This window comes from Oreochromis niloticus, linkage group LG8 (genome assembly GCF_001858045.2).
Source record: "Oreochromis niloticus isolate F11D_XX linkage group LG8, O_niloticus_UMD_NMBU, whole genome shotgun sequence".
NCBI lineage: Eukaryota > Metazoa > Chordata > Actinopteri > Cichliformes > Cichlidae > Oreochromis > Oreochromis niloticus.
Genome location: NC_031973.2, coordinates 24,012,851 through 24,026,139, shown reverse-complemented (window position 1 = coordinate 24,026,139; position 13,289 = coordinate 24,012,851). Strand labels below are relative to the sequence as shown.

Here is a 13,289-nt window from a genome sequence, read left to right as displayed (position 1 = left end):
TGTCTGTTTATTAGCAGTCTCCTCGAGCTCGAGGTGAAAATCATTTTGGTGAAAATCGGGTCAAAGTCACACCAAAAGTTAAAACTTTATATTGCCCGCAAGGTCTTCAAACTTTGCAAAAATATACTAGGCCTTTAAGACTGCCTAGGTTGGCTAATTATTTGACGTTGATCTTCATTGTTAGCGCCCAAGGTAAATGTTGGGTAATATATCATGTGAAAGGGCATGGGCTGAGCTGTATGCCACACTTGTTATTTTTTTAATCCATCGCCCTGTGATGTCACATTAAAGACATGAGGTTTCCAAAATCACACACTGCATGAATATATCTTAAAATCTCAAGTTTTTATAGCTGATAGAAGCCAAAGATTTCAGCCAATCCTGCTCCAATCATATGGGTAAACATAATAAAACTTTAGTTATGTAATGCTTCGAGGTCAGGGTCACACAAATTAGGAAAAAAACTTTAGTTTCCATTGGATCATCTCCGAACATTAAAGGAACATATTAGTCATAGGCACATAGGCACTTTCTTTCTTTGAACTCTTTAATACATTATTTTTTCAATAGAACAGAACAATGACACAAAATCATTAATATACTACACTAGATTTATGTGTTAATAATGCTGATGTCAGCACAAATCTATGAAAATAATGCATATGCCATTTTCATATTACCAATGCTGATATTACCTTAAAACATCATCAGGTTTTTCAATACCCCGTTAAACTTCATCTTAACCAGTGTAGGTTTTTTTCTTTCTTTGGTGTATACATTTCAATTTTTAATAGTAAATCCATTTTATTGCCTTGCGATTGGCATTGCAATATTTAAGTTATAGCTGTAGAAAGATATAGGATGAACAGTTTAGTAATGAAATGGTTACTAAAAAGTCTACATAAAAATGTAGAAAAATGCATGGATTATATCAGGCAACTATTCTCCAAATGTGTTTTTTTTGTTGTTGTTCATTAAATAAGCAAAAACAAAAATTCTATGACAATACATTTTCGGGAAAGTCAGTTGCTTTACTGTCGATGAAAGGACTGTCAGAAAAGTTCATGTCATTAATTGTAAAAAAAAAAGTCTTTGTCGATCACATTGCGCTATTTGTTTATCCTGAACTTAACAAACACCAATGAAAATGGATAAAGATGGAATATTCAAGGTCACGGTGTAAAATGTTTTTGCAACTGGAGGGCAGTGTGATGTAACTGTGACCATAACAAACTGGGTACACTATCAGCTTTGAAGCAGCAAACAGTTTTTACTTCTTTTTGTTCTCTTATTTTTATCTTTATGACCTGGATCAGAGTAATACAAGGAGAGCATTTAGGCCTTTAGTCTTCCCATCTGCGTGCATTCAAGTCTGTGTTTACAAAGCCTTTAAGCATATCAGCTGAATCCTTTTTGGTGACATTATTGGGGTGATATAATAGTCGTCCTCTTGCGCCTGTGGCGTGATCTCATTAGACTTTAAACTAGTACAAAAAGTATCCTTCATTGTTACTGTTACTATTTTCTATCCTGTAAAATAAATAGAATAATTAGCTACGAATTAATAGTCTCAACTACTAAAAGATTAGAGCAACATATAATCACTGTAGAGGTGTTTGAACCTACTTAGATAGACAGTGGGGGGAAAAAGTATTTGACTCTTGGTGAATTTATGATTTTTTTCCATTTACAAAGCGGTCTTTAATTTTTAATAGATGTTTTTTTTGTTTGTTTGTTTGTTTGTTTTTTACCTAAATTAATGTGGATTTTTGTGAGAGAAATAAGTATTTGATCTACAGCTTGGTGGAATAACTTGTTGGTAAGCACATCTGTCAGACATTTCTTGTAGCTGGTCACCAAGTTTCCATACATCTCAATGGGAATTTTTACAGATATCTGAAGTTTCAGCTCTCTCAGTAGATTTTCTGTTGAATTAAAGTCCAGAGACCAGCTAGGCCAACTGCATGAACTTAATCTTCTTCAGCAGCTGCTTTGTTGCCCTGGCCATATGCTTCCAGCTTTGTCTGGATAGACAACCTACCTGTGATTCATTTTTAATGTCCTAACTGAGTGGAGGAGGTTTTCTTTCAAGACTTTTCTATATCTTCCTCAGTGCAATGCATTCATACTTAACCAAAGTAGCATTATATCTACACATAAGTAACCACTAATCAGAGACTGGGTTTTTAAAGTGTATCTTTGATCAATTTGTTGCTAGCAGCCTGTTGCAAAAAGACATCATTTGTTTGCATTGTTTTTTTTTTTTATTCATCTGCTGGGGGCAATAAATGATTACACACAATAACATTATAAGTGATTCAAACTATGCAAATGTTCAGTCTTATCTCAATCTTACAGGACTCCAGAAATCTATCCGTATGTGTAAGTTTAGTTTGCTTCATGTATTCTGTCCTGGCAGACAATTAATCAAATATTCCCCAGTTTGTGTGTATCCATGTGTTCTGTCCATGTTCTTGTTCTCTTTCTCCTCATTACTCCAGGACGGCACACATCCACGCATTAATGTACTTGGCTGTGTCTGTGTGCAGGTTGTTCTCCATTACAGTGTGCAACACACACAGACACAGACACACAAATGCAAAAAACCTTCAGCTTCTTATGAGGCTAAAGTTCAAGGTGGCATTCTGTCTGGAGGGTGTGAAAATTATGAACTCCATGCATGCCGTAGATTCTGCTTGGAGTTATGCTGTTGGCATGTTGCAGAGGGTGTCTTGAGGTAATAATCAGTTGGGGCTACTTTTAACTATGTTTTCCCATTTCAGCTCCTTAGACATGGTTCCATCTATCTCTTGTCCTGACTTGAAGTCCAATCAAGTGCCTGTATCTCAGATTTAAGTGGGCTGATGGGGATGCAGGAGTAGCCTGTTACCTAAGTCTTGATTGAATTTGTGCTGAAGAGCTGCTAGTTCTCCCAATGTGGCGCCACTGCCTTGTACTCTCCTCATCTGTGCCTGCTGTTAGTTTCACCGCTTGATTGATGATTTGATAGCAACATCAGTAGTCTGCATACAGAACACCTGAATATTTTTAGCATACACCATCACCCAGTGGATGGTTGGAAATCAGGCTGAACGAGGCTTAGAGGCCCACTGCCTGATCAGAAGAGAGTGTACTAACATAAATGGCCTGCTAATATGGATGATGGAGGTATGCTTGTTGGGTTTGAGATTACTAATACATTTCTAGCTAAGCTAATCTTTTTTTTCATGATAGTTACACGTAATAGAATAATTTATAGTCCTAACCTAAACCTAAAATGACCAAATAATTTTAAATAAAGACCTAATATTTATTAAATTAAATTACTAAAACTTAAATAATACATATGAAGTATATAATCCATGTGTCTAGCAAAAGCATTTGCTCCACTGTCAATCCCTCTAAGCCACAAATGTAGAAATTTTAGCCCTTTAAAGTGATAGATTTCTATGTACATGGACATGAATCGTATCAATGAAAACTTGTATTTAGGGAAACAAAAGACATGGAAAATTGGTGTTCAAAAACAGTAGATTAAAAGTAGAGACTATTGCACAAACTGCCATGAGACTGTGTTTTTTTGTGGGGGGTTTTTTTTTGTTTGTTTTTTTATACAAAGTCGTCATTTTATTTTTTCCAGTGAAAGTCATGATTATTCTCTTTTGGCATGGACATGGACAGCGAGAGAAACCGTGGTCAATTAGTCACTGCTGTTACTTCTTTGAATTCTGCTCCCTGGGGTGCATGTGTAGTTGGTGCATTGTTACATCCAAACAGCAGTGCATTGCATTCAGTGCAGTTTCATCTATAGTGTTTTATCATCCTTGTGCCAGTAGTTACTTTTTCCTTGTTAAGGTTTACTTTATATTTTTTAGGTCAATGTAGAGGGAAAGACACAGTAGAACCCAACCCAACCCCCAAAAAACCCAACATGTCTTTATAAAGATGGTTTAAAGTTTTTTTTGTACTCAGCTGTAAAACGCAAATGGGATATTGTTGTTACCCTGCAGGCCAAGTTTGAATGTGATAAGCTGAGAACGACTGAAGTAGGACTTTCAAATTGATACCATAGATGCATCTACTTAAAATCTTGGACGAGATGGAATCTGAGTCACCTTGGCATCAAGGTCAAAGATCGGAAGTCATGTTTTCTGAAAATCTTGTCAGTGCGATTACTCGAAGGAAGTCACCTAGGATTTTAAAATTGATACCATAGTTGTAACTACTATGAGGCTGAGGGGTACCACTGGACACTGCCAGTATTTTTGCCTCATCCTTTTATTTATTCATTTTTCCGAAATCTTATTTTATTGTCATGTATCTATCTACATATCTATCTATGTTTCTTGACTGTGTTGCGTTTTCTTGTTTTTCTGTTTGACAAACTCTTTCTAAATGGTTTGTAAAAAGTGCTGCCATGTGAAAGGTTTTACTTATCAAGAAGTAGTAAAAACATTATCTGGTCGTAATCAGATAAATATGACCTCAGATGAACAACACATGATACTGTGTCATTATTTATTCAACAGCATGAGCCAAATTGCAGAAGCAGAGCAGGATTTATTGGCTTGGAGAAGCACCTTTAGGACCGATGACTTTATCAGCCTCTCACATGGTTGCGGAAGAATGTTTGGTCTCTCTTCTGTATAAAGTTGCTTCAGTTCATAAAGGTTCGCAGGCATTTGTTTATGCACAGCTCTCTTAAGTCCTGCCACACCATTTGATTTGGGTTTTGCAACACATCGTTCTTTTTTGTGAGCTATTTAGACCTTTCTTTGATAATGTGCATGGATCATTGTTGCTTTACCTATTGGACAGATGGCTTCACATTGGACTGTACAGTATTTTTGGTATACAAAGGAGTTCATGTTACTGTGGCTGCAAAATAAGTCCAAATTATTATACCTCCACCACCGTGCTTGACAGTTGGTTTGAGGTGTTTGTGCTGATATGCTGTATTCTGTTTTTACCAAACATGGCACTGTGCATTATTGTCAGTCATGACCACTTTGGTCTGATAAGATAAGATAAGATAAGATAAGATGACCTTTATTAGTCCCACAGGTGGGAAATTTGTTTTGTTACAGCAAAGTGCAAAGGTATGTAGCAGAAATTAGAAAACACTGGAAAGCAATAAAATACAATAAAATAAAATAAAATACCATATACAATAGAATAGAATAATATACACAATAGAATAAAATGGAAATACAAATACTATATACAACTGAGTAGGAAAATACAAAAATACAACTTCGTCAGAAGAAGAATTGCACATATAGCAGTCTTATTGCACATGTGTGGGTTTGTGTGTTTGATCAGCTGCAAAAGTCTGTATTGTGGAGTCTGACAGCAGTGGGGAGGAAAGACCTGCGAAATCTCTCCGTCCCACACCGTGGGTGCCGCAGTCTCCCACTGAAGGAGCTGCTCAGTGCTGTCAGAGTCTCCTGCATGGGGTGGGAGATGTTGTCCAACAGGGATGACAGCTTAGCCGCCATTCTCCTGTCACTCACCACCTCCACTGGGTCCAGAGGGCATCCCAGAACAGAGCTGGCCAAAAGACATTGTTTGTGAAGTTTTTTGTCCTCCTGACAAACAAGCTATACTTGTTCAGTCTTTTTCTAATTGTACTGTCATGAATTGAATCTTTCCTACTGAATAAGCTTTCGAACTGCTTAATGGTGGGTTTCAGTGTTTTTGTTAGGCAGCAGCAGTTACATCTTTAAGGTCATTGTTGGTGTTTATTTGTGTCAACAGATACGTGAATGCTCCCGACTAGCACACTGGCAGAATGTATGCTTTTATAGAGGTGGCACTTCTCGCTGATACAAAGTTAATTAGCATTTGATTAGCAGCACCGTCGTAATAGCTATCCTGTGATTTCTGAATTCCTGTCAAAGCATTTTAAAAAAAGTGATGTCCTAGTATATAAAACCTTAATATTTAAAGAGGGTATCCATTAGTGCTGGGCGATATGACGATATATATCGTGTGGACGATAGAAAAGTGTCTATCGTGCCATTTGTCTTCTATCGTTTCTATCGTTTCTATCGTTTCTAACCCGAATTTTACAAATTATTACATAAAATATATCATTAACCCTTTAAAACCGGTCGGAGCAGGCAAACTCCGTTTTCCCTAACTATTTTTAAATCCCTGTAGAACTGGAACCACGTAAGGTAGCGCAATAATGTTTTTTTTGCATATGAAACCGTAGGAGTTGTACTTACATCTTATTCCATTAGCTTGCCCTAGGTCACGGTTTCCTTCCACATATAGCTTTGCAAAAATTGCATAAAAAGCACTTCCAGCAATAAAAACATAATATTTCAGACTTGCAGCAACAAAAACATAATATTCCAAAAACAGGCTTTGCCGATCCGATCAGCTGTTCATAACACTTCCTACGTTGGAATATAACTCAGCGCGAACGCATGTCCGCCATTACATGTCCGAAACCGGAAGTGATGTCATTTTCGTGGAAAATGTAGTTTTTTAAGCTTCAAAGTCTATGTTGGTGTTTTTAAAAGTCATGTTTGACTTTATGTTCTTCTGTATCGTTTCTGGGATGCTTAGAAGTCAAATTACACTGCTGTAAATAGTTTATTTTGATGCACATGCTGTGTTTTTGCAAATTTGCATTTATTTATTTTCATTTTTCCTGTAGTATATAAAAATTTGTGTATCTCAAAAATAAAACTATGAAGACACTCAAAATAAATAAATTCAAAGATAAGCTCTGGCGGACTTGGTTCTATGGTAGGTCTTAAAGGGTTAAATAGCCTGTGCAAATATATTAATGTTGTCTTCTCACTATACATACTCTTAACTTTATGCAAGAGAAAATAAAGTATAAAAAAAATGACATTTTTCGCAAACAAACTCCGTCTTGTTGTTTTGCGACATGGTGCTGCTTTACGTGCACCCGGATTTGCGACATGCTTTACAGTAACTCAAAACAAAGACTGCACCCTCTCCACTCGCTGTTTAAAGACTGCATACTTTCCAGATGACCACAGGTCAGGTGGTATATCGTGATATATATCGTTATCGTGATATAAAATAATTCATATCGTGATAAATATTTTTTCCATATCGCCCAGCACTAGTATCCATTCTTTTTCACATGAATGTATAAAGTATAATAAAATGGATTAGTCTGAGTCATCTGGTGCATTTAGCAGAAAGTAATAAAACTCTTAATGTCAATGGCTAAGAATTTCATTGGTCACAAAATGTCCTCCTCTCTTAGGTGAGTACACTCTCTACCACTTTTGAACCCCTCTCTGTTCTTATGCATTTTATTTATATTCAGTTGGAGCTTAAACTGTAGTTTTGTCAGGGATACTTGAATGGTTACATAATGTTTCCTCTCTTATTTTTGACATCACCTAGTTCTGGCATTACCCGGGTTGTCGTGACTTTTTCCTATGATTTTCTGTCAACTCTGGAAAACCCTATAATAGAGATATAATGGACACATGTAGGGAGGGCAGATATGCTTACATAACATTAGATGTACATGGAAACCTGCCTGAATGGCTCGCTGAAAGACTCGATTCAGGAGAATGAGTGCTAGCACAGAGGCTAATTTATTATTAAAATAAAATAGCTATTAGCAATTTTATCATCAGGTGTAATTACTTCTCGTTTATATCTGTATATTCGACTTTTTTGGCATAAACACGTTGTTAAATACATTTTCAACATCCAAAGTTGGAGCAACATCATGTTAAGCTTTATTAGTTAGCTACATTTAGCTGTAATCTTTTAGGATCTGCCCATATAGCACAGCATTTTCTGTTTGTGTTTCCACTGATAGTTTAGCACAGTCTAGCAGGGGCTGTAGTCTGGTGTAGTGGTGTAGGTAGGGTTGCCAACAACTATCAAATAAGAGACCCTCTGGCATGCCAGAAGCACAATGCACAGAAAGCTGGGCATAGTGTAAGTAAGTGCTGTATGTTCATGCAGCCCATGAGTGACCCCAGAAAATTTGCAAGGTGTTTTTTGCCAACTGGTCAGGAAATTTTTTCTCTAGTGACCAATTCAGGATGACATTTGAGCAAGTATATGACATAGGCAGTAAAGCAGAAGATGACCTCTTTTATAGGTTATTCATCCCAAAATTGAGGTGCTAGAATGACTCAGTTTATTATGTGAAACAAGGAATTGTGAAGCTGATGGAGCGCTCTCACCAGCATATAAAAGAAGGTTTTCTTATTTTTGTATTGAGCACACATCCTGTCTTTATTTTTTTTAGATCAGTGCCACTTACTTTGAGTCTCAAAAAGAACCATTGTGAATTGGTAAAAGAATATGCTGATGTGTTTGTAAAATGCATTACGTCATTATTTCAACACAAACCCGCTATCTGCAGACCTAATTATTATTTATTCCCTCCACTGTAGCTATGATTGTTCAGTTTCATTCCAGCTCGCTCTGTGCTAATGTCCATGTGGTGCAGACTGCAATGCAATCAAACTGTGGACGTAACCATACATCTTAGTCAAAGCACATCAACTGCTGGCCCTTAATTACACAGCAGTCGAACTCTGTTAGGAGGCAGAAGAAAAATGAAGGAACGGAAAAGGAAATGTCAGCATACGGCTTGCTGAAGGCTGGGATTTGAAAAACAAAACAGACGACATGAGCTGCAGAGAAAGAGGAAGGGGATTAATTCTTTGATTTAATCTTTTCATCTATTCTAAAAATGCAAAGAGAGCTGCCAAGTTTTCTCAGCATGCTTAAGCATGCTTTCTCAGCTGCCTCTGATTGCTCTTGAGCAGGTAGCGCTAACCCATTAACAATGCAATCTATATCTGGGGATTGCTGCATTCCATAAAGGACTCTTTACCACTTCTTAACATTTGTTTCACCTCATCTTTATATTTATATTCCTCCTCTTTTTTCCTACCTTGCCGCTCCTGAACATAGAAAAGCTGTTGCCATGGTAACATTTGTGCCTGTGGGATTCATTTTTGTTGTTTTTTGTTTTTTTTACAGTGATCTATCCATTACCTTAGCCCACTGTCAGGTGGTAATTTTAAGTTTTTCAGTCATTTCATAAACAGCACTTTGAGTTGCTAATGCCACTGAAAGGTTCACCATATGGACAGATGGGTTAAACGCCTTTTGTGCTGCATAAATGGGTATGTGAATATTTTCCATTCCTTTTTTTGGGAGAGAAGTGCGTTTTGGAAAATGCAACTGTGACCAGTTAGATAAGATTCTATGGCGTCACTCCCTGCTGGATATGCACAGTACTATATAAAGAGCTTTAAAAAAATAAACACTCATCAATAGCCAGCAAGAGAATACACCTGTGTGGAAATGCACCAGCTGTTTCAGAGGTGAACAAATAAACTTGAACAAATAATTGCTTCGGGGCAGAACACAATGTGCAAAAAAACATCACTCTCCCCTCTCTATGACGGGCATAATAACATTTCAAAACTACAGACAAAAGTCATGATATTTAACTATTTAAGGCTCAAAGCCAGATACCAAAAGCAAACAAGATCTCTCTCTGCTGTCTCTATACGAGAAACTGCTGTGGTAGCCAAAGCATCCTGTTTTATTCTTCTTCTTTTGGCTTCTTTTGGCTGCTCTTTAGCGATTGACGCAGCAGTGTATCTGCCTCTGCCTCGCCCATCCCTTGCATCCTCTTATGTCACACCAACCCTCTACATGTCCTCTTTCACAACATCAATGAACCCTCTCTGCGGCCTTCTTTTCCTCCTGCCTGACGGCTCCATCTCCAGCATCCTTTGTCTAGTGTAGCCACTGTTCTTCCTCTATACATGTCCAGACCGTCTCAGCTTCGCCTCTCTAACTTTGTCTCCTAACAGCTCAACCTAAACTGTCCCTCTGATATTCTTATCCTGTCCATCCTTGTCACTTCCAGTGAAAATCTTATTTGTTTTTGAAAACTTCATTAAAATGCGGATAAAGGCAGCATTTTTGAGACTTCACAAAAGTATATGCAAATTGAGCAGGAGACCATTTTCAGTATTTTGTCAAGAGCATTCTGATTTTTCATGGCCAGTAAAGCCAGTGTTTTCATGTGCACTTCTTGTCATTGCATACATAATGCTGTTAAAAAAACAAACAAAAAAAAACTGTTGTGATAATGACATAGATGTTTCAGGCATATAATGAACAGGATTTTGCATGGAGCTTATTTTCTTGGTTGAATGTTGCTTGGTAAAATTGGTGTAACCCATTCCCTCACTGACCTGGGACTGCAAAAAACTGGCTTCAGTGGCTTCAGGACCTCCTGTTCGATCTACTCATGAATACAGATACATCTTAAAAAGCTAAGTTGCCAGTAGAAGATTGCATTTCTGCAAATGTTATCCATTTTTGCTCTCCACACAGGTTGGTTGCATGCATCCAAAGCCTGTTTAAGCTTCTAGTTCCAAATATCTTGTCGCGTGAGGGCAGTAAACCCTCACTGATCTCTTGCACCTTGTCCTGAGGCATCAACGACTATACAGTTTCTTAACCGAACCAACTCTGAACCCTGGAACTAGTTGTGTCAGAAGGCATCCTATTCAGCTTTTAGACTGCACTCACTATGTCTCTAATTAATACTACTAATAAAGTAAAACTTAATTGAATTATAAAAGCTCAAATCACTACAATCCATTTCACTAAAAGTTGAAGCCGGGCTTGATTGAATTGATTAGAGAGACAAGAAGAAAGAAGTTGAGCACTTGAGCTTTGACAATGTTAAGATGTTTTCAGATGTTTGCGACATGATCAAATGATAAAAAGACATTGAAAGAAACCACTGAATTACAAACTACTCTGATATTGTGAGAAAGACGCAGCTATGATTATATAGAAGCCAAAGATTCAAATTAATAAGTAGGGTGCTTATGTCAAAAAATAATTTCCACATTTGTTCCAAATTTTTCCATTTTATTCATTTCTCACCTGAGAATATAATACCTCATAATGACAAAGTGCAAAAAAGTTGGCTTGAAATGTATTAAAAGTAAAAGAAAAAATGTAACATGTATGTAAGTATTCAGAGCCTTTGTATGATACTTTGTTGAAGTGCCTTTGGTAGCAATTACAGCATCAAGTCTTTGAGTATCATGCTACAGGCTTGGCACACCTATTTCTGGGTAGTCTTCCATTTTTCTTTGCAGAGCCTCTCAAGTGCCATCACATTGGCTAGGATGGGTTAGTGCATAGCCACAGACTTCTCCAGAGATGCCTGGGCTCTGGCTCGACCACTCAGACACATTCACAGAGTGGTTCTGAAGCTGCTCTTTGACCCTAACCACATTGTCCTGTTGGAACATGAACCTTCACACCAGTTCAAGGTTCAGAGCGCTTTGGAGCAGGTTATCATGACGGATCTCCTGTTAGATTGCTTAATTCATCCTTCCCTTGACCCTGAATAGCCTCCCAGTTTCTGCTCCTGAACAAAATCCACACAGTATCATGCTCCCACCACCATACTTCACTGTAGGGATGGTACAGGCCATTGGCCAGGTGATGCCTGGTTTTCTCCAGACATGACGCTCAATCTTTGTTTCATCAGACCAGAGAATTTTGTTTCTCATGGTCTGAGAATCCTTCAGGTGCCTTTTAGCAAACTCCAAGTGGGCTGTCATGTATCTTTTACTGAGGAATAGCTTCTCTATAGCCACTCTACCATACAGGCCGGATTGGTGGAGTGCTGCAGAAATGATTGTCTTTCTGGAAGGTTGTCCTCTCTCCACAGAGCAATGCTGGAGCTCTGCCAAACTTAAGTTAAAAAGATTAACTTTGAGGGTTTTTACACTGACATAATGTGACAAACAATCATTAACTTTCAGTTTTTTAATGCAGTTTAATTGGATGTTTATGGTAAATACCATTGTCATTGTCTTCCTGTTGTCAGGTGGCAAGATGGGAGCATCGTACACGAAGACTCTCTGGGCTCTTTGGTAGCCCCTACCTGGCCTGTTGCTGCTTGGGCTTCGTCATTATACTGCTAAACATTTACCGCAGCCACAGGTGAGGAACACACTTTTAACCATAACAAAATATGGTTTGTTTTCCCCCTCATCCAGTCCAACAATTTAAAATTTGCACTTCACCTTTGATTTAAAGAAAGCCTTGGTCCTCATAACATTGGGTGACAGGCCTTCACCAATCCAGTGGTCACTTGGACATCATTGGACATATAAGCCTGCATGAATTTTTCCCCTTTTACACTCTTTGTTTCTGTTTCTTCTTCTATTTCATCCCACCTCTGTGCCTTCTTTTTCTGCTTTCTCCACAGCTCCTTTTTCCTTCCTCCTTGCTCTTTATCTGTGCCCACAGTTCTGTATGTGGCAGTATCACCCCACGCTTGCCATATACCACTTCCTATATGGTGTCCATACACCCACACGTCCCCTTGTGGGTCAAAATGATGACAAAGGATTCTCAACAAAACCACACACAGACTGTATGTCAATGCAACAACAAGCCTTTTTTCCCTCTCGTAAAGGATCTGTGTGATGTCTGTTGCTGGGCAACAACCATTTTGGGAACAGGCTGGTCCAAAGCGATAAATTGTCTTGCCAGTTTTCTCTTGTGCTTATGAAGAGAATTTTTTATCAACTCATGGTGCATTCTGAGTAGCTAAATATAGCTGTGGGACAAAGCGATTTATTCACTCACTCATTCATTCACAAGAAGAGAAAATGTGAATAAGGTGATTAAATGCTGTAATAAACTTGGATGTAGTCATATAAGGCTGCAAACAAGGATACTGAATAGGAAGCTGTGGTTCCATGTCTTGTCAGAGGAAAATAGGCAAGACTTCTGGATCAATGTACTTTGGAGAGATGAGTTAAAGTGAAAATTTTTGGGAAAATCCATGTTTGATGAAAACCAAACAAAGCATATCGTCAAACATCTCATACCAACTGTTAGTTATGGTGTTGGAGTGGTGAAAATTTGGGTTCGTTGTGGAGCTGCTGGACCTCTTTGCCTCTCAGTCATCGAGTTTAGCAGTATACTAAAGTCAAATGCGAGGCCATTAGTTCGATAGCTAAAGCTTAGCCAAAACTGGGTCATGGAAAAGGATTGTAATACCAAGCACAGCAGCAAGTCTACAACAGAATGACTAAAAGAGAAAAGAATCGAAGTGTTGCGATCAAGGTATACTTTGGTGGGACCTTAAATTGGACATGAAACACTCCATTTATAAAAGCTAATTTATACCATGTGTGGAGGGGAAAATCTTCTTCACTTACATTTGGGCTTTGCTTTTCCGCAGTTCTAGTATGACGTGATTACTCATA

At 38.0% G+C, this 13,289-nt stretch overlaps 1 protein-coding gene across 1 annotated transcript in view; it reads left to right on the top strand.

Annotated features, from left to right (window-relative positions):
• The window catches only part of pemt (phosphatidylethanolamine N-methyltransferase), a 74,972-nt gene that overhangs the window by 19,484 nt on the left and 42,199 nt on the right, over positions 1 to 13,289 (top strand). Inside the window, exon 3 of the mRNA XM_003438678.5 lies at positions 11,897 to 12,012. Coding sequence (XP_003438726.2) covers positions 11,897 to 12,012 — 116 coding nt within the window. The remainder of the gene's footprint in view (positions 1 to 11,896; positions 12,013 to 13,289) is intronic.